General features: G+C 32.6%; 2 protein-coding genes across 2 annotated transcripts; both read left to right on the top strand.

The window, feature by feature from the left end:
• The first annotated feature begins 2,651 nt into the window (after positions 1–2,651).
• Positions 2,652–10,182, top strand: LOC101254039 (methionine S-methyltransferase). The gene is made up of 12 exons (XM_004230358.5): positions 2,652–3,152; positions 3,756–3,949; positions 4,045–4,251; positions 4,413–4,508; positions 4,607–4,795; positions 4,868–5,056; positions 5,163–5,399; positions 6,358–6,492; positions 6,689–7,009; positions 7,137–7,316; positions 8,302–9,261; positions 9,697–10,182. The coding sequence occupies exons 1-12, from the start codon at positions 2,909–2,911 to the stop codon at positions 9,994–9,996; spliced, it is 3,252 nt and encodes a 1,083-aa protein (XP_004230406.1). The 5' UTR covers positions 2,652–2,908; the 3' UTR covers positions 9,997–10,182.
• Positions 10,183–14,226: 4,044 nt separating this feature from the next.
• On the top strand, positions 14,227–20,944 carry LOC101254642 (uncharacterized). The gene is made up of 18 exons (XM_004230360.5): positions 14,227–14,567; positions 14,643–14,760; positions 15,118–15,305; positions 15,414–15,521; positions 16,004–16,068; positions 16,890–16,995; positions 17,468–17,551; positions 17,905–18,051; positions 18,171–18,299; positions 18,598–18,665; positions 18,896–18,929; positions 19,007–19,091; positions 19,450–19,517; positions 19,582–19,695; positions 19,786–19,821; positions 19,897–19,983; positions 20,354–20,445; positions 20,563–20,944. Exons 1-18 carry the CDS (start codon positions 14,439–14,441, stop codon positions 20,732–20,734), a joined length of 1,830 nt encoding a protein of 609 aa, XP_004230408.1. The 5' UTR covers positions 14,227–14,438; the 3' UTR covers positions 20,735–20,944.
• Positions 20,945–21,085: the final 141 nt, after the last annotated feature.

The raw sequence follows: 21,085 nt of genomic DNA on the forward strand, positions 1-21,085 counted from the left end.
TTATTTTTATAATAAGAGACTTAAAATTAATTTTGTAATTCGCACTGTATCCATATTTAACTAGAATAAGGAATAGAGACATTATTTCTTATTGATAATTAGGAAAAGGATTTGAGTTTTCTTATCCTTTTTGGATTGGAAAAGGGTCTTTATAAATAAAGATTCTTCTGATTCAGAGAATAAACTTTTGTATAAAATATTCGTTTATCTAAATGTTGAGAGAGATTAGCACGCTGTGAATTTGAAAATAGCCTAGAAAAGATCATAGAATTGTAGTCAGGCTTTCTTCAATATATACATATTTATTCACGCTTCAAAACATGTTTATCAAATTAACTTTCAAAAAATTTATATATTGTATGTGTTTGTTTCAATATAAACATATATGTTATTATTTAGATAAGGAATACAATTTTATTTTGTTGTGCATATGTTTCCATCAGTGACGTAACAAAATTTTTATGGAAGGTATCCAAAAAGAGTGTGTACTCAAAATTTTCTAATCAAACTAAATAATATTAATGATTAATCTTTTTAATTAAAATATATTAAAAATTTTAAAATCAAGCTATTGAATAATAATTAACTTTAATTTTCACTCATGACCAACAACAAGAAATGAAAAGTAAATATTAGAATCAAATGAGTTATATTAAAAGAAATTTATATAAAGTATGTTCACTTTCGGTAGTTTTATTGGAATAAATAAATGAAATTTGCTCATTAACTTTAAATTAAATAGTTATTTTTAAATTTTATTTAAATTTTTAATGAAAATAATAGGATTTGCTTATTAACTTTAAATGAAAGAATTATTTTTAAATTTTTAATGAAAAGAAAAAAATCAAAGTCAATTAATGGGAATAGAATCTGCGCAATGCAAGTTGCAAAGAATTTAGTAAAAGTTGAACAATTGAAACCATTAAGCTAGAAAATTTTTATTGTTTTTCAAGAATGTCCAAAATATGTTACTTAACTATTTAAATTATTATTTTACTTATAAATATGATATAACTTTTTGATGAAAGGTGTCCAACCATAGCTACACCCTGTTTCCAACATTTATATCAATCACACAAGACACAACCATGAATATATCATTAGTTTTTATATTGGAAACCTCACATTAGATTAATAGTGCTTCTACCACTAGATTTTAAAAAAAAAGATAAATAATATAGACAACTAACTTTTAAAAAGTAGCCAGTAGGTGAAGTATGATTAGCAGAGCCTGTTTGGCTCAGCTTAAAAGCTGATTAAACTGATTTAAAAGTTGGTTTTTGACTTATTTAGCTGTTTGGTAATACTCAAAACAACTTATTTTAAGTTAAAAAAAACTTATTTTAAGCCAAAAGTTAAAAGTTGGGGTAGGGGTGTTTTTTTTTAGCTTATAAGCTGTTTTAAGTTGACCACATTTTTATCTTTTTGTGCTTAATATTTTTATACAATCTCCAAATTACTCATATAACCTTAACATTTCTTTCTTCCATTTTTCCCTTTTCACGTTTGACATAACAACTTCAGCACTTTTATCCAAACGCATAATTGCTTATTTTAAAAATAAATTTTAACACTTTTAAAAGTACTTTTTTAAAGCTGCTTTTATTAAGCCCATCCAAACGGGCCCTGAATCAACGTGTATTTGTGGTCCTAAAAGTGAAAGAAGATTAAAATAATTGAATCGACATTTATTATTGTTGTGATATATTATTTTTATTTAAATCGTTGAATATTCAGCACAGTATAAAAAATTATTTATACTAAAACTATATGAGCAGATAAGGAATATGTGAAATTCATTCAATGTAAAACGTCACTGATTATTTTTTTCTCTTTTTATATATTTAAATACCCCACTTTCGTATTCTATTGTTAATTTGATTAAGAAGACTTTTTTGTTGTCTCCATTAACTGTGACAGTGTGAAGCAACAAATAATTAGATCCATCAGCTGCATAATATTATACTGTGTATCTCTTCCTTTTGTAAAAAATTATACTCCACCAAAAGAAAATAAAAACATGTGCTTTATTTTTTTCCTAAATATAAATACTTTTTTCTTCTTGAAACGCCATTATAGAAGTTTGGCGTGCTGGTTTATATGATTGATGTACTTGATGATAGTGTCCCATATTTTCAATTTATAGGATAAATTTAATAAAGAGTTACTGATTTATTTAAGAGGCTATATTAGATATTCAAGATAAAATTACTATTTATAATTAAATAGTGAAATTAGAAAAAAAGTAGAAAAAATTTAATTTTTGATTGACCCCAATTTGCTAGAAAAAGAGAAAAATTAATGAATTAAAGTGGGAAAAAAAAACGACAATAGAACAAAATAACACATAAAATTCACTACATCACTTATTCAATATTATTAAAAGGGAAAATGCCTATTAAACTTTCGAAAAGATTCATTAATGTCATCGGTTAAAGTTTAGTTCATTTATGCTATTATTTTTTAATAATGATTTTGTAAAACTATTTTTGACATGTGACCAATTAAAATTGGATCACGTCATTAATTTTTTTAATAAAAAAATCAATTCAACTTTTATCAAAATTTTTAATTTTTTATTAAAAGAAATTGATCGGCCACGTCATGTAGTGAATTTATACACTTTATTGAATACTATTTTCATAGAGGTCCCCATAATTCTTTTTTTTATTTTTTTCCTGTTTGATTCAAATTCAATTTTATTTTTCTTAAAAGGAAAAGAAAAAAAATAGTAAAAGGTTTTTATTCCATAATAAGTCACTCAAAAAACTCCAATATAATCGGGGGAAGTTTCATCTAAAACTTGACCTCGAAAGACACACTCAGCTACCCCATTCTTTTTCACATTTCCCCAAAACACACACACGAGAGTTTCAGACGAAACTCATTTCTCCGATTTTTTGCAGAAATGGCGGTGAATGGACTCTGTACGTCGATCGATGACTTCCTCAAACGGTGTGAGCAGTCCGGTGATACTGCTTACAGTATGCTCCGATCACTCCTTGAACGACTGGAGGATCCGGTTACCCGGAAAGAGGCTCGGATCTTCCTAACGCTTCTTCAGAAACGTTTTGCTACTAAAGAAGCCTCCGATCAATGCCTTCAAACTTACCATTTCCAGATTCAGGATATTGTCCTTGAGCAATATGAAGGTATTCTCTCTTTTTCTCCTTTTATAATTTATTATAATCAACGTTGATTTATGCTTTTTTTTTATACTCACATTCTCTTTTGCAATATAGAGATATGGATGTGTAGATTAGATCATTTTTTTGTTATATTCTCAGTATATGTTAGTTTTGTAATGATCTTTTCCTCTTTTTGTTTTATAATTAAAAAAAAAACTGTAGATTCTTCATCAGAGTTATCACGTGTGTATTTGGTGTTATATTCAAATTTGTTTGGTGTAATTACTATTTATACAGTTGCATAATTTGTTCCTGACTGCAATTTTTCAAAACAATTACAATTATTTATGGATGAGTTCAAATTCGTACTATAGATATCATACTCACCCAAAGCATAAAGATCTCTTTTGATAATTAGCTAGTTGAACATTTCTGTTTTTGTGCAAATGGAGTTATGTTGACTTTGGGTAAAGACTTGTCATATCCATAACTTGAGAACATAATAAAAGTTTTAACATCTCACTTTTATTATTAGTTGTTCTAATGCGATTCAGATAATATATTGTTGCTTAGAGAGACTGCTTCTCTTAGTATGCTTGTCGGTTTAATTTTCATTTTTTTTTGTAGGTTTTCAGAAACGTAAGAAACTGACAATGATGGTCATCCCCAGTATCTTTATCCCAGAGGATTGGTCCTTCACTTTTTATGAGGGACTAAATAGACATCCGGATTCCATTTTCCAGGACAAAACAGTTGCTGAGTTGGGATGTGGAAATGGATGGATATCTATTGCCATTGCCGAGAAATGGTCACCATCAAAGGTGTGATAATTTTACAATTCAATTGCATTTTTGAGCTACAAGAAATCAAGGTTTTGTTAGGGAAATTATTCAGTTTTATCTTCTTTTTTTTCCAGGTATATGGGCTTGATATAAATCCAAGAGCAGTAAAGATCTCATGGATAAATTTGTACCTGAATGCTCTGGACGACAATGGTGAACCAATATATGATGATGAAAAGAAAACACTGCTAGATAGGATAGAGTTTCATGAATCTGATCTACTAGCTTATTGCAAAGATAATCGTATAGAACTTGAACGAATTGTTGGTTGCATACCTCAGGTATTGCTACAACTTTCATGCCATGTTATAGTTATCTACACAATTGCTATTTTCTCTCTTTAATCTTAACAGAAAGCTAGAGATACGAAGTATGTTCTTGTCATTTGATGGAAGTTTATGGTCACATATTCTGACTTTGTGCATTTTGCTGCTGGATACAGATTCTTAATCCAAATCCAGATGCAATGTCCAAGTTGATTACTGAAAATGCTAGTGAAGAATTTCTGCATTCATTAAGCAATTATTGTGCGCTTCAGGTTGGATGATTAACTAATTAACAAGTCATTTATTAATAGAAATGCTTGCTTCTTTCCGAACTGAAAATATGTATATTAATTTTTTTAATCATGTCTAGGGCTTCGTTGAAGATCAGTTTGGCTTAGGGCTTATTGCAAGGGCAGTAGAAGAAGGTATTTCTGTCATAAAGCCATCAGGCATTATGATTTTCAACATGGGAGGCCGTCCAGGGCAAGGTGTTTGCAAACGGTTATTCGAGCGCCGTGGTCTTCGTGTGAATAAGCTTTGGCAGACTAAAATTCTTCAGGTGAGGGAAAATGTTAGTTAATTGAGATAACAGTTGTGACAAACTGCGCCTCTTAACATTTGGTTAATGCAGGCAGCTGATACAGATATATCAGCTCTAGTTGAAATCGAGAAAAGCAGCATGCATCGGTTTGAATTTTTCATGGGGCTTGTTGGAGACCAGCCTATCTGTGCTCGAACAGCATGGGCCTATGGCAAGGCTGGTGGCCGGATCTCTCATGCTTTATCCGTGTACAGCTGTCAACTTCGTCAGCCAAGTCAGGTAATTCTAAAGGGCTTAGTACGTATAAATCTGGTAATTGAAATTTAGGATAATATAGTTCAGAACACTGCAAATGTGTGTAAAACTGATTCAGCTGATCTGACAGGTTAAAAAGATATTTGAGTTCGTAAAAAACGGATTCCACGATATCAGTACTTCTCTGGATTTATCATTTGAAGATGATGCTGTAGCAGATGAGAAGATTCCTTTCCTAGCTTATCTTGCTAGCATGCTCAAGGAGAACTCTGTTTTCCCATATGAGTCACCTGCTGGAAGCAGATGGTTCCGCAATCAGATTGCTGGCTTTATGAAAACGTATCACCATTTTCCTCTTATGGCTGATGTAAGATTGTTTAACTTTGTTATTTTTCTATTTGCAAGATTCTTTTGCTGAATTGTTAAGAGATTAAGAAGGGTTGCTGCCAGAGATGGCCCTGTAGAAAATTACTTGTGTGGATATGGAGCTTGTTTTGTGAATGTTAGCATATAGTTTCTACTTAAAGGGTCATAGACTTATAGTGTACATCCATAATTGTCGTATTCTTTTCTGAAGTAATCTAGAAAAGCAACTCTTTTTAGCTTTCTTACTCAATTGTTTCATAAACGCGAGTTAGTCTTACAAAATTGCAAAGGTCAGTATGAAATGCAAGTTAGGATGCACTGAACGCTGTAGTTCTCACGTTAAGGCATCAGCTGGAACTCTAAGTTCTATGATAAATGTAATGCAACTAAAAATTTGCTCTGTCAACTGCTGCAAGATATATAACTAGGATTATCTGATAAGTCATGCAATAACATCCTTAAAGAAAGCATTTAAGATTTTAGCTTTCTAGAACTGAACTAAGGGACTTTAGTGGAAGCGTCTTTTCAGGCTTGGTTTTTGCATAAGTATATTTACATTTATATGTATTCTAACACACAGTGGCGGACCCAAGATTTTCGTACAGGGGTTCAAAAAAGCCTTTAGAAATGGGACCTTGAATTCTTGTGTGGGTTTAAAACCACACTTTTAGCACGTTTTTTGTAAATTTTTTTATAAAACTAAAAAAACGTGAAAAATAGAACCGAGACTAAAAAAACGTGAAAAATAGAATCGAAACTAAAATAGGAAAAACTATAACGCTATCATAGGGATTCGAACTGGCGACATGAAGCTTAATTTCAGAGGACTCGCCACTTTGCTATCAGTTTCTCCTTGTCATTAAGGGGGTTCAAAATATTTACCTTATATATACAATATAATTTTTTGCCGAGGGGTTCGGTCTGACCCTGCTTACATGAGTGTCTCGATTGTATGTCAGAATGTCGTTGTCTTCCCTTCAAGGGCTGTGGCGATAGAGAATCTGTTGCGGTTATTCTTGCCACATCTTGCAATTGTGGATGACCAACTGTCACATCACCTGCCTAGGCAATGGCTGACCTCATTGAAGATGGAGGTATTTGCTCTCTCCGTTGAATCATTAATATCATGTATTGTATTTGTTTCATAACCTGATGCAAAATCACAGTTCTTCCTAATGATTTAACTACACCAAGTGAGTACTTGAAAGGATATGTCCATTCAGCTTTCATGAGCTTTGTTGTAGGTTTATTGGTCATTTTTAACAATCTTGAAATCCTGCCTTCATGCAGAAAAGTCAATCTGATAGTAATTTGGAGGATGTCATCACTGTTATTGAAGCTCCACGTCAATCTGACTCGATGATTGAACTGATAAAGAAGCTGAAGCCCGAAGTTGTCGTTACTGGGATGGCGCAGTTTGAATCAGTTACTAGCTCTTCTTTTGAATACCTACTTGACATCACGAGGGAAATTGGATGTCGTCTGTTTTTAGACATATCTGACCAGTTTGAGCTATCCAGCCTGCCCAAATCTAATGGGGTCCTGAAATACCTTGCTGGAGCTCCTCTTCCCTCACATGCAACTATTGTCTGTGGCTTAGTAAAGAATCAGGTAGGGTTTTTTTCCAATAACTATATGCTAGTGTATTTCTAAAGAATTTTCAGGTCTTGTTTTGTCATTTGTTTCTATGTTACTTGGCTGGTGTAAGTACATATTTGTTATCTCCTTTATTTTTCAGGTATATTCTGATCTGGAGGTAGCTTTCGTCATATCAGAAGACGAAACTATCTATAAAGCATTATCCAAAACGATGGAATTATTACAAGGAAATACTGCTCTTATAAGCCAATACTATTATGGCTGTCTTTTCCATGAGCTGCTATCGTTTCAGCTTGCTGATCGACGTCCACCTGCTGAGGTTAGTAGTTTGGCTTTTTTATGATTGATGGAAAAGGTTCTTCAGCCTTTGCTGCTCAGATTTGTGTACTGCTATCTATTGGATATAAGTTTAGTTTTGATTATAGCATTTTAAGGTTTCATCTCTAACCTGGATTATCGGAAAATGCAAATAAATCAGGGAAGTGAGGGATAGAGAAAGAAGAGAAGGCCTATTTTTTAAACTTAGAGTATCTCGAAGTTAAGCTCGTTTTTCTGGGTCGTATTTGTATACATGGCTGTCCTAGATAATCGGTTACTTATCTATAATGGTTTCCAATATGGGCAGACAGGAAATGTCTGGAAATTTGGCCTTTTTTGGCCCCTTTATCTACAATACGATATTTCTGGTGGTGATGGAATTTCTCGCTTTGGAAATGGACTGCATTATGCCAACTAAAACTCCAAATTCCATCTAAACAAGCACCAAAATAGGGCTGGTTTGAGGTTGTAGAGTTTATGCTGAATTACCATTTGGTAGGGTTTCTAGGACTTGGTTCTCTCTCTTGGGTGGGTGGGAGCGGATTAGGGGCATCAAATCCTAATTCTATTATTAATAAATACTCCCTCCATTTCAATTTGCTTGTTTGATTTTGACTTGGCACGTGGTTTTAAGAAAGTAAAGAAGACTTTTGAATTTTGTGTTCTTGAACTAAAGATATGTAAAATTAGAATGTATCAAAATGTCTTTTGATCTTGTGGTCTTAAACTTGAAATGAGGAAAGTTTAAATTAAAGAGTTGCACAAAAAGGAAAGCAACATTCTTTTTGAAATGGATTAAAAAGGGAAATAAGACAAATTAATCGAAATGGATGTAGTAATAAAAGGAATTCACGATACAATGATTTAAATCCTGAAAAATGTGCACTTTCTAACTTTTTGATTGCATTGGTTTTTTTGAACTACTAAATTAGCTGTTTAATGTTTGAGCACTATGTAAAAAAATTACCTTCTACATATTCTTTCAGAGAGAAAACGAGAAGTTGAAATCACCCAAGATGATTGGCTTTCCTAGCTCTGTCAACTCAGTACTCAATCATGCAGAGTTATCTGTTACTGATTCAGACAATGCTCTGATTCACATGGATGTGGATCAAAGTTTTTTACCTATACCAACTCCTGTCAAGGCAGCCATCTTTGAGAGTTTTGTGAGACAGAACATTGCAGAGTCAGAAATTGATGTCACAGGCAACATTAGACAGCTAATTGAGAGTAGTTATGGTTTCTCAACGAACAGCAAGACGGAATTCATATATGCTGACTGCCCTCTAGCTCTTTTTAGTAAATTGGTACTTTGTTGCATCCATGAAGGTGGGACTCTATGCTTCCCAGCTGGCTCAAACGGTAGTTATGTGTCTGCTGCAAAATTTGTGAAAGCAAATATAGCTTATATCCCTACGAACCCAGAGGATGGGTTCAAATTGACACAGAAAACAGTTGAAAGTTTTTTGAAGACCATCGACAGACCTTGGATTTTTATTTCTGGACCAACTGTCAATCCTACTGGGCAGCTTTACAGCAATGAGGAGATAAAGAGTATATTATCTGTGTGCTCAAACTTTGGTGCTAGGGTCATAATTGATACTTCATTTTCTGGTGTGGAATTCAACTCCAAGGGCTCGGATGGCTGGAATTTGAAGGACACTCTAGCTCAACTAAGATCTCAGAATCAGTCATTCTGTGTTTCTTTGCTTGGAGGATTGTTTCTGAAGATGCTTACTGCTGGAGTCACATTTGGATTTCTACTTGTAGACCAGCCTGCGCTAATTGAAGCATTCCACAGTTTTCCAGGTTTGAGTAAACCTCACAGCACTATCAAATACCAAGTAAAGAAGCTGTTGGATTCAAGAGAACGAACAGCAGAACTTTCCAATGCTGTCTCAGAGCATGAAAATATCCTGGCTAGTCGATATAAGCTCTTGAAAAAGGTATCTCTTTTTTTTTTATTTTTTTATAACGGTTAACTCACATTATCAGATGTTTATTATCACTTATCCTCTGGTCAGCATTTGAACTTTAGTCATTTGTCATTATGATTACATTTATGGCTGCATCGAGTCATCATCTTGACTTAAAAGGCAGTGCACTAGAGTCATTGCTTAGATCATTCTCTCTACATTATGGATTAGGTGTTACTTTAAAAATCGTTCAAGAATATGAATTCTTATAGCAGGTGGTCAAAGCATATTAAAACCACGCACAACTGAATTCTAAAATATTTACCTGACATCTGTTTTCCATATCATCTAAAGAAAATTTAAGTCATAGCTAGCCTTCAAATGTATAATTTGTTATAAATAGCTTTTCAAGTTGGTAATTCTTGACTATAATTCTCTAATACATATTGTTGATTTTTGTAACAGACCCTTGAAAGTTGTGGCTGGGATGTGCTCGAGGCTTATTCTGGCGTTTCAGTGGTGGCAAAGCCATCTACCTACCTTGGGAAGGCGGTGAAAATTGGGGAAGATTCAGTTTCATGGGAAGGCAAACTTGATGACACAAATATTAGAGAAGCCATGCTTAAAACCACGGGCTTGTGCATTAATAGCTCTACATGGACCGGAATTCCTGGTTACTGTCGCTTCACCATTGCCTTAGAAGATGGCCATTTCGAGCGTGCATTAGCTTGCATTGTCAAATTTAGAGATATGGTTGATAAATGAAACACAATCAAGTGAAGACTGCTGGTCTACCATGTCTTTCCCTTTCTAATTGTTTTTTTTTTTTCACAACTTGATTGTTGTGAAATAAGCCCCCATTCCTGTGAGCAAGAACACCTTAATACCTGTTTTTGCAACAACACATCTTTCGTTTAATGCATTTATATACAAAAAATCTTTGATACTCGATTTGATTCCTTCCGTGAAACTTGGCGATGACTCTCAGTTATGTAACATTCGTTCACCACTAAAAAGTGATTATTGAGTTAACAATTTCAATAATGTTGATATGTAAGTGATACAGTTAACAATCTCAATTTGGTGGAGACTGAGCATCCGTGGGAAAAGCATGTTTTAGAATCCAACTCAGGATATGTAGTAAATCCTATAAAATACCACTATTGCCCAGTATTGCCTTTCCAATAATCTTTGTTTTAGTAGTAGAAAAGTTCAACTACGATCAATACCCAATGATGTGTAGATACATCACACATATATTATATTAACTAGAGGCGTCAATATGAGCTAGCTCATCCCATCTGGGCTGGGTTAATCCATAAAGGGCTTTGACATTTTACGGGTAAGGTCGGACTAGCTCATTTTTGTGTAGGTCAAAAAACAGTCGGCCCAACACACAAGTACGTGGGCTATTATAGGCTTATCGGGTTAACTCATTTTTTAAATTATTTTTTTTTATAATTACTAAATTAAATTATAAATTATAACTTAAAAATATTATCATAAATATCGACAAAACAATATTTCATATTGTTAATATTACTACTTATTAATCAAATCCATAAATAAAATTATCTTTATAAAGTTTTTTTTTCAAGTAAAAGTAGAAATATCTAAATAGAAATATTAAGTGTAAATTAGGTATATAGCATATTATGTAGTCATATTCTCAAGTTATGGCATAAGAGTTTGATTTTCATTCTATAACATTTAATATATCAACTTATAGCATTTCTTTAAATTAAAATATTGTAAATATTTTTTCTAAATAGGACGAAAAATAAAATTAAAAAATGAATAATTAAAATTGGATAATTTCCTTGAATGTAGTTACTGTTATTAACTGATAACAAAATGTGCACCTTTTAAGGGATTTTAAAATATATTAATTATAGATTTGCACCTTAATTATCTCAATCCGTTTTTAATGATAATTATTTTTGATTTTTTATCCTTAAAAAATTGTATTCTGTTATCTTTCTTCCCATAAACGTGTATCTTTTTTTTTTTCCAGAAATTGAATTATATTCATATATTCGAATTCTATCATATTTTATCGTTTTTTTTTTGGGAAAAACAATTAAAATTGAAGGTTGAAAAAGTTTAGATTTGACTTGATGGAGAAAATTGTGTCAATTTTAATTAAACATGGTGGCAAATGGAATTTATCAGGTTAGTTTTTTTAATATTTTATTAATGTGTCGTATTTTTTTCCCCATGTTATATTGCATATGTTAAATTAATATCCCAGTAATATAATTAATATCCCTTTCTGTTTGTATTTGAAAGTGTATAGTATTCATGCAAAACAAATTTATGGAATAATTTTAACATTACTATGTACTATATATCAAATTTTAATATGACATTCATAATTCATATGATTTTCATACATGATTCGTACAGTGTTCATATATGTTAAAGTGAGACACATTTAGTAATAATCAGTAGTAATTTATATAAAACCATCAGAGTAGTCATAATAAAAAAACTGGAAAAATACATAAATTGTTCATAAGTTAAAAAAAAAAAAAACAAGTCATTCAAATAAATGTACATTGTGCCATGAAGATTTCTACTTCCTGATACGGAATTTTGGAGTAGGATAATTGGTGGTGTCCATAACTTGTTCTTTATGAGTTCGAGGTCCACCCTTCTTACTAGCAATTGTTCCTGTAACTTCACTTTCACTGATTGCACCTTCATCATTCTTTGATTTTCCATAATGCCAAAATCATCCCTAACATTTTCATTTCCCATTATAAATAAGTGTCTCAACAATTGACATTGAATTTTAATGTGATGCGAATTATAAAAAAATCCAAAAGGTGTTTCATCTAGGAATTGTTGAAACTTATCTTGACCTAAAAAGATCAACAAATCCGCAAAACACATTCATGTTAATACATGAAGACAAATGTGTTTGTGTCTTCTTCTCCTAAAAAATTGTAAAAATTAAATACATTAATCATACACATATTCATACACATGTAATACAAAACTAATACAGTGAATCATACACAACTCAAACAAACTTACAAAATAATATTGAAAAATACATAATTCATACACATAGTATACAAAACATAATACAATATAATCATACACATTTCAAACAAACTTATAACATTCTTTCATACACAATATATTCAACACCAAAATATACAAATCAAAACATAAAGTATAACTAATTATGGATATTACTATTCAACAGTATCAAAAAACTTGATACAAAAAAAATTATACACACTTCATACACATTTCATACACATTTTATATACACCGTGAATCATACAGTGAATCATATAAAATTCATACAGTGAATCATACACAATTCATACAGTGAATCATACACAATTCATACAGTGAATCATACATAAAAAAATACATGTTTCAGCAATTGATATTGTAATATGAAGAGATATGTAATTTCATACAATGAATCATACACAATTCATACATTATTTATTTACACAAAATTTATATTTTAACTATTTTATACCCGAATAACTGAAAATAAAAATAACAGAACATAAAAAAATTTTAAAAAATTAACTTTTACTAACCTTTGAACTTTTTTTGGGTTTAACTGTTTCTTCTTCTTCTTGTAAATGTGAAGTATCGACTTCAGATGCTCTTGGTTTTTTGAATTTTGATTTTATCAACTCTTCCACAAAATCAGATTCAGAATCTGATGATTCCTCGATTTCTTTTCCTTTCTTCTTATTTTCTCTTTCTTTCATCCTTTTCTCAGATTCATCTACATTTTTCTTTTCTTTCCCTTTTCTCTTCTTCTCGTTTTCCTTTGGATGTTTTTTTTTCTATCGTTGATTTCCCTGATCTAGATTTAACTTTAACATATGAAGGTTGAGATTGTGTTTGTGATAAAATTTTGAAAGATAGAACATGAAAATCGTCTGAGTTTGCTTCTTCATTCAATCTTCTACTTTTTCTCGGGGTTTCGTTGCCTCTTTTCAACATTGTACGGTTTGTTTATCCCAAGAGTTGAAGATTTGAGTGCTAAAAATGAAGATTTGAATGCAAATATTTGAGAATTCTTGAAGAAGACTGTTAAGAGAGGAATGATTTTCAGAGAAAATTTGGTGAAAATAAATTAGGCGTGCGAATTATGGTGAAAAATTTTGATAGGCGTGGAGAGGTAATGATTTTGAAAAAGAGTTGGGGAAGAAAATTTTTTTGGAGAATATAATTTTTTTTTAGATAAAGTTTTACATTTTTAAAAATAAAAATGTAACTGTTTTAGAGATAAAATTCCTATTATTTTGTGGTTATCTTAAAAAAAGGTAACTATATAACATTTAATTTAAATTACATTAATTAAGAATTTGTTTAAAAAAGGTAACTTAAAATAATAAATTTAATTAACTACTTTGGTTTAAATAAGGTAATTGAATTATTTAAATAAGTTAATTATTATTTTAAAAAATTAATGAGAATAATATATTATTTCTTGATATGCTATAACTTGATAATATATTATTTCTTGATATGATATAACTTGGACTCTCTCTATTTTTAAATTTTAATATTATATTATATTTTTTAATTAATTTTTATTGGATTATGGACCGATCCTACGGATATCTCTCAAGCCCTACAAATAAGCAGAGTTATTCAGGCCGAGCTAAAATTTTTTTTTCTTAAACGAGTTTCAAAAATCTTAGCCAACTCTATCAAATCCCGTATTAGGCCAAGTCGGTCCAACATGCGTAGCCCATATTAACGACTCAAATATTAACAACAAATAAAAGATCGATTTTGGAAGGGTAAACTACAATAATTGCTCTGATTTCAACTGCAATTCTGTAACTATTAGCGGATTTAAAATTTATATTTTATGGATTTCATTATTATTCTAAAATTTTAGTAATTTTTTCTTCATAGATATATGCTCTATATTAAAAATTACGAGTTCAGTTAAACTCGAATGGTACATGACTGGTTATTTAACCCCCAAAAAATAACCTAAAAAGTGCACAAAAAATACTTGACGGAAAGAATCGTTTGAGATTTGTTGTAGCATGCAGTGGATGGACAAGATTACTAGTCTAACGTGTCTAACGCTTGTTCTCATCTTATTTCCACTAAATTCTTTTAGAGAAGTTGTTGGTTCACTTCACTACTCTAAAACATGAAAACCTGACGGAAAGAATCTTTGTTTTTTTGATTCTTGAATTATTATCACAATGGCGCTTCAGCTTCAGCTGCAAACAACTGTGAGAAATGGAGTCTTTCAGTACCCTTCTGCAATTAGACCTTTCGGGAATAGAAAAAGAGTTTCTTTTCAAGCACAAGCCACTCCTACAAGAACACAGGTACACTCTCTGCCCCATTCTTGATTCTTGATTTTTTTAAAAAAATAAAAATTTGAAGATTGAATCTTGTTGCAGAGGATAATGGAGGGAATTGCAGTAAGTGGGGAGGTTGGTGGCGCTGGTGGTGCATACTCATATACTGCATTGAAAAGATTGGACCAGTTGTTGTCTAAAATTTGCTCTGCTTCAGCAGGTATATACTAAATATTTATCAAAACAGATACTTACTCCCTTTCCATTTATTTGCTTGGTTTTGACTTTAACATGATGTGTAAGAAAGTAGAGAATATTTTTGAATATTGTGATCTTAAACGAAATATATTTAGAATGTACCAAAAGGAAATGAACCTTCTTTTTTAAATGGATTGAAAAGGAAAGTAAGAGAAATAATTTTAAACAGAAGGATTACATTTGTGTCCGTTACTTGGGCTGTTATAACTCTACTTGTTCCATAGTCTATTTGTTGATAGTGTATTCGTGCACCAGGAATTGATGTTTAAAGAGATATACTTGTTCCATAGTCTATTTGTCTTTAATTTCTTATTTGTAGTTGTTGAAGAGCCCCAGAAAGTTGTTTTCTCTGTCCCCGGATCATACAAAGATTCTGAGCATGTTGGAAATTCGGAGGAAATGTTTGATGTCATCGTTTGTGGAGGTACTTTGGGAATCTTCATTGCCACAGCATTAAGTTCCAAAGGTCTTCGAGTTGGAGTTGTGGAAAGGAATGTTTTAAAAGGGGTATTGTATTAATCTCCCCTGCCTTAGTGGGATTCAGTTTTGCTATTCAGAACTAATCATCTGCTTAGGAGTCCAATAATGCTTGACTTCTGGGAAATTGATGAACAGAGGGAGCAAGAGTGGAACATATCAAGGAAAGAGTTACTGGAACTTGTTGAAGTTGGCGTTTTAACTGAAGATGACATTGAAGAGGCTACTGCAGCCAGTTTCAATCCTGTATGTTCTTTATCCTAGAATTTGTTCTATATGCCAATGAAGAGTCTTTTATCATTGTCCTGATCCTGAAAGCAATGGTAGCCTTATTTAGTCTTTACTCTTTACAAATAACAAGATCATTTAATAGGTATTTGAACTGCTTGCTTTGTGAATAACTGTGGACCTTGATATTGTTTTAAAATAACACTAAGTCTGGGGCATAAAGTAACCTGAATTCTGGTAATAATGACTTCTCCTATCCAGTGTATACCTATCACTTCTTGTTTGGAAGACCGATAGAGAACAAATGTTCTTTCTTTTGGCGAATGGACTTGGGTGAGGATATATTGAGCAAAAGAGCCAAAGTTAAACATTTCACTGATACTGTTGCTCAAGTGTATAATTTTGAAATGACTTCTGGGATCTGCCTCCTGCTAAGGGTTCTCTACTGTTTTCTAACGCATCGTTACTTTTTCTCTTTTGATTTCTGAGTCACTTTGCAGAATAGATGTGGATTTGAAGGGAAGGGAGACATTTGGGTCCAGGGCATTCTCAATCTTGGTGTTTCGTAAGTCTGTTTTCCATACCTTGTTTCCTCTGGAATCTGGGTGCAGCCAAAGTTCATGACTTTTAAGTTTTTTGTGTTTGCTACTAAAAGAACGTCAAAATCCCTCTTCTTCTTTTTTCTGTCTGGAAACTCAATGAGTTATGCAGCTATATTGTTGTCATCCGGGTGCATCCTTCAATATCCAACTATCCAATCCTCTTGAAAGACGTAATAAATACTATTCTTTCACTGAGCAGAAGCAGGGTTAGAACAAACTGCTAATTAAGAAGCGAAAAAGGAAGCCATACACACAAGAACCTGACAGTATCATACTGATGAAAGCAACCAATTAGGTTTAATTAGCATAATTTTTTGAACCTAAATGGTGGAAAAACCACAGATATATCATTTTTTCTAAAGATATGTAGGCAGTGGTCCTGACTTGTTAGTTTTCCCACCTCACTTCCCATATTAGGGTCTAATTGGAAGAAAATGGATGGTAATGATTTATATAACCGACCCCAATTAGCTTGGGCTTGCAGAATAGTAATCACTATTATTGTTGTTTTCCATGTTCTCCATGTTATGGAAAACTTGGTAACTAGAAGTTGGAAAAGTCAGTTATGTTCAAGTATCAATGAAGTGAAGTACTTCTATGCTGCATCTGAACATTATTCAAGTTCTAAATAATTATAGTTTAGATGGTATTTCACTAACATATATTTTTTTTTTTAACTTTTTAAAAGAACGTGGTTCAAGAACTTATTTATTGCTTATAATTTCCTTGTTATTGTGAAACCCAGCTCAAATTCTTAATGTTCTTTTATACTATCTGTTCTCAGGCCAGTAAAGCTTGTGGAGATTGTGAAAGACCGTTTTGATTCCCTTGGAGGTGTCACATTTGAAGGTTACAGCGTCTCTAACATATCCGTCTATCAGGATGCAGCAGTATGCTTACTTACTCGTAAATGTGGCTATTTAAGGATGCACTTTATCACTTAGGCAGCATCCTAGGTTAGGCTAGAAAACAATGAATTTCTTTATTTGATTTCTAATTTGGGCACTGGCTTTTCCTTTGATTGACGTTATGCTTAACCTCAAATGACCTTTATTCAATTTGGCCAACCTAACAATGACCAGAATGAGGTTAAAAGGACTGAAATCCTAAACACAATTACACAATATTTCAAATAACAAAATCACAAAATGATCTTCGTAGAGAAAAACTTGGAAATAGTACTAAAGTCACAAAAGGTTATAAAGATGATCTGAGGGGTGGGATGATATTTGGGTTTCTTTCACTGAAAAGGATTTTGCTTACCATCAAAAGAATACTGTCAATTTATCTTTTTGCTATAATTGAATTCATAGTAGATGAGTAAAGTTCATCCAGATATTGCTTGTATTTTTCTTTTTACAGGTCTTGCAACTAAAGGAGGGGAAGACTTTATTCTCGCGTCTTATCATTGATGCAATGGGGAATTTTTCTCCTATTGTAAAGCAGGTGCAGAATCTTTTCTTAAAGCATACAACTATTAACTGTTTCTTTCGGTGAAAAAATGATCTTGGTATCATGCAATGTAAAGGTCAGGAGAGGTAGGTCCCATTTAAGGGCTGGTTATGTTACATCACAACGATAGTTGGGTTGGATGATAGTAAATAAAAGATCTCTTTTATTACATCACTTGATTCCCCCATTAATATCATGCATTCAAGGATTACTTGGACCTCGTAATCTTTACTCAACACTTTTGATTTAAGTCTTCTCTATTTCACTAACTTAAATTCCTCTTTGGATTATTTTATTAGTTCATTTCCTAATATCTTAAACTGACTTATGATTGAAAATTGCTTTAGATTAGATGTGGAAGGAAACCAGATGGTATGTGCCTTGTGGTTGGGACTTGCTGCCGTGGTTTTAAGGAGAACTCTACAAGTGATGTCATATTTAGCAGTGCTACCGCAAAGGAAGTTGGCCAGTCACTAGTCCAATATTTCTGGGAGGTAAAACGACTTCTTGGAAAGCATGAATTGAATGGCTAAGATGCTTTAAGATAATCATGCACATCATAGTCTGGAAAACTTTTGTGCTTAGCCAATAACAACATTCCCATGATCTTCAGGCATTTCCTGCTGGCTCGGGTCCCATAGACCGAACCACTTATATGTTCACTTATGTTGATCCTCAACCCGGATCTCCACAGCTGGAAGAGTTACTAGAAGATTACTGGGATCTGATGCCAAAGTATCAGGTAACCTTTGGAGTATGCTATTTGGGGCTTATGTTTGGCATACTTCTGTTTTCCCTATTATCTTCTGGGAGCTGTATCTTGTCTTTGTTCCTTACTATTGATCTTATTTGGAGGTCCCTGAAAGATCTGAAGCCAGTTAAAAACATCTGCCAAGTGACTTATTGTTTTTGTTGTTTGGGTTAACTTTGTATGTCCGGTGCTTTAGATTATTAACAGCAACTGCCATCTTGTAGTATAAAATTGTCATTTCTCCTAAGTAATCTATTCAATCTCGAATTTCTTCCATTTTAATCTATAGGGCGTGTCTTTCGACGATCTGGAAATCTTGAGGATAATATTTGGTATTTTCCCAACATATAGAGACAGGTAACCATTAACTTTAAGGTTTGTGCTTAGACCTTGATTTATAAGATGCTATTGTTGTTTCACTTGCCACCTAACTTCATTGTTTTTTTCCATGGATAATTGAATAACTGAAGTTCACCTTGCATTTGATACATCACTTTTTGTATATTATAAGTCGAGTTATTATCAAAAACTTCTTATTTTTCTTTTTACTATTTCTGATAATTCTGTCCCTTTCATTTTGATGACAGTCCATTGCCAGCAGCGTTTGATCGTATTTTACAGGTTTTTCATCAACCCCTTTAAAGCCATGAATCATTGCAGTTAATATCAATAGAATACATGAGTTTGGATGTCTACAGTTTGGGGATGCTAGTGGCATACAGTCACCGGTTTCTTTTGGTGGTTTTGGGAGCTTGACTAGGCACCTGGGGAGATTGACAACTGGTAAAAGTTCATCTGGTTTCCATCTATAACATCTTACCTATACATGAAACCTTCTTTCCAGAAGAAAAGATAATGATGTATATGTTACCTTCTCATAGATATTTGGCTATATTAATTAAAACTGTGTTAGATTTTTTTATATGGACATAAATATTAGGCTCCCACTAATAGAAAATTAAGATTGCAGACTTCTATTAATGTTGCTTAATTCTGATCATTACATCCTTCAATTGTTATCTGGCCTTCCCCTCCTCGACTTTGACCTGCAAATGAGCTTGTGCGGAGCTATTTTCCCACTTGGAAAAAGATATGGCTTCTGGTGCACTGATTATTTTTGGTCATTTTCTTTGGGGACAAGGTATATATGAGGCACTTGAAGGCAATTTTCTGGACTCTAAAAGCTTGTCAATGTTGAATCCTTACATGGTGAGTTTTCAACTGTTACATAAGCCCTTGTATAATCACCACACTTATGCATTATGTTCTGCAGCCGAACTTGAGCTCTTCCTGGTTATTTCAAAGGGCAATGTCAGCAAAAAAACAGTCCAACGTTCCACCAGATTTTATTAATGAACTTCTTTCTGCCAATTTCATAAGTATGAAGGTACGTCATCATCATCTTATGAGGAGTTCAAATGCCTTGACATTTGGATTTTGAGTTCTTTTCTCTTTTCTTGTTGTCATCTATTTGCAGAAACTAGGGGATCCTGTCTTGAGACCTTTTCTTCAGGTGAACTATCTTATTGTGGTTTACAGTTTCTGTATCTAGTCTAGAACTAATATCCTTTCATCTTAATTGATATAGGATGTTATACAGTTTGGGCCTCTTGTGAAAACACTAGGTCTTATAACGTTAACGAGACCTCAGATTATTCCATCAATATTCAAGCAGGTAATATATGGCTGCCTTTTTTTATCGCTTAATTTTGCACCCCGCGTCAAGGAGCAAGGAATTGCTCTTTTTCTTCTATTGTAAATATTATATCCTTAAAAATGTGAATTTTTGAGGGCATTTGCACATATAGCTTCATCTATTACTGTTGTGTTTCACAAAAAAAAACTATAGAACTTAGCCAGTGGTGAACTTCCATCTAGTTACTGCCTGAGTATCATAACCTCTGAACCTCACAGTTGCGAAAGACGTAGTAATCTGTCATCCAAAAGATCAATTCGAGTTACTTCATTCTAAAAAATTGTACAATTCTAATATTTCTAGATGTGTAAATTTTGTGAGGAAAACTAAACACCAGATGATTTTTCAGGTCGGAATTCCTGTGCTTCTTGAATGGTTTGGACATTTTATCATGCTGGGATACTATACATTTCTCTCTACCTTCCTCGACCCTACCATTAGGTAATAAGCTTTCGTAATACATAGTTCCATTTCTTGTGTGATATTTGACAGTTCACACTTTGATTTCCAATTGCATTGTAACTAGCCACCACCTGACAATTATTCATTCTATGTTAGGCCATTGATAGAATCATTTCCAGCCAAGATGAGATATGAATGGAAACGCGGACTTGAAGCTTGGCAATATGGAGCTGGTTTAGACTACAAACAGAGTCCCTCTGAAGCTCACGAGGCGGCTAATAGATCAGATCCTAGTAAAGAAACTTTCAGTACCAACAGCCATCCATGAAATTTCCCAGTACATTATTAGCAGCAGTTAAGAGTATGAATGTATATGCTATAATAACCAGCTGCTGTAGCCAGTGAATCAATTCTCACATTACCTTTATTACAGTAAATACCATCTTTTTCTTCTTTTTTTTGCCTACTGAAATATTTGTAACATAAAAGCCATTTAACTATTGTGAGTTCACTTTTAAAATCACTCAATTAGCTTAAACTATGTTTTTGATAAATTATTAATTTTAAATTAAGTTGGTTACAATTTTGTAGATGAAATAGATACAGTTGAGCGTTTTTGTACGCGAATGAAAATAATTGGGTGATTTTCTATTACAAATAAAGTCATTTATTTTTTAGA

This window comes from Solanum lycopersicum, chromosome 1 (genome assembly GCF_036512215.1).
Source record: "Solanum lycopersicum chromosome 1, SLM_r2.1".
NCBI classification, from domain to species: domain Eukaryota; kingdom Viridiplantae; phylum Streptophyta; class Magnoliopsida; order Solanales; family Solanaceae; genus Solanum; species Solanum lycopersicum.

What these genes read in the sequence shown, in the direction of transcription:
- LOC101254039 (XM_004230358.5), top strand. Translation starts at nt 2,909, where the DNA reads ATGGCGGTGAATGGACTCTGTACGTCGATCGATGACTTCCTCAAACGG. An exon ending in TTGTTGGTTGCATACCTCAG is followed by an intron (nt 4,252 to 4,412) that starts GTATTGCTACAA and finishes TGCTGGATACAG; the next exon opens with ATTCTTAATCCAAATCCAGA. An exon ending in GCAATTATTGTGCGCTTCAG is followed by an intron (nt 4,509 to 4,606) that starts GTTGGATGATTA and finishes AATCATGTCTAG; the next exon opens with GGCTTCGTTGAAGATCAGTT.
- LOC101254642 (XM_004230360.5), top strand. Translation starts at nt 14,439, where the DNA reads ATGGCGCTTCAGCTTCAGCTGCAAACAACTGTGAGAAATGGAGTCTTT. An exon ending in CTGCAGCCAGTTTCAATCCT is followed by an intron (nt 15,522 to 16,003) that starts GTATGTTCTTTA and finishes GTCACTTTGCAG; the next exon opens with AATAGATGTGGATTTGAAGG. An exon ending in TTCCCAACATATAGAGACAG is followed by an intron (nt 18,666 to 18,895) that starts GTAACCATTAAC and finishes TTTTGATGACAG; the next exon opens with TCCATTGCCAGCAGCGTTTG.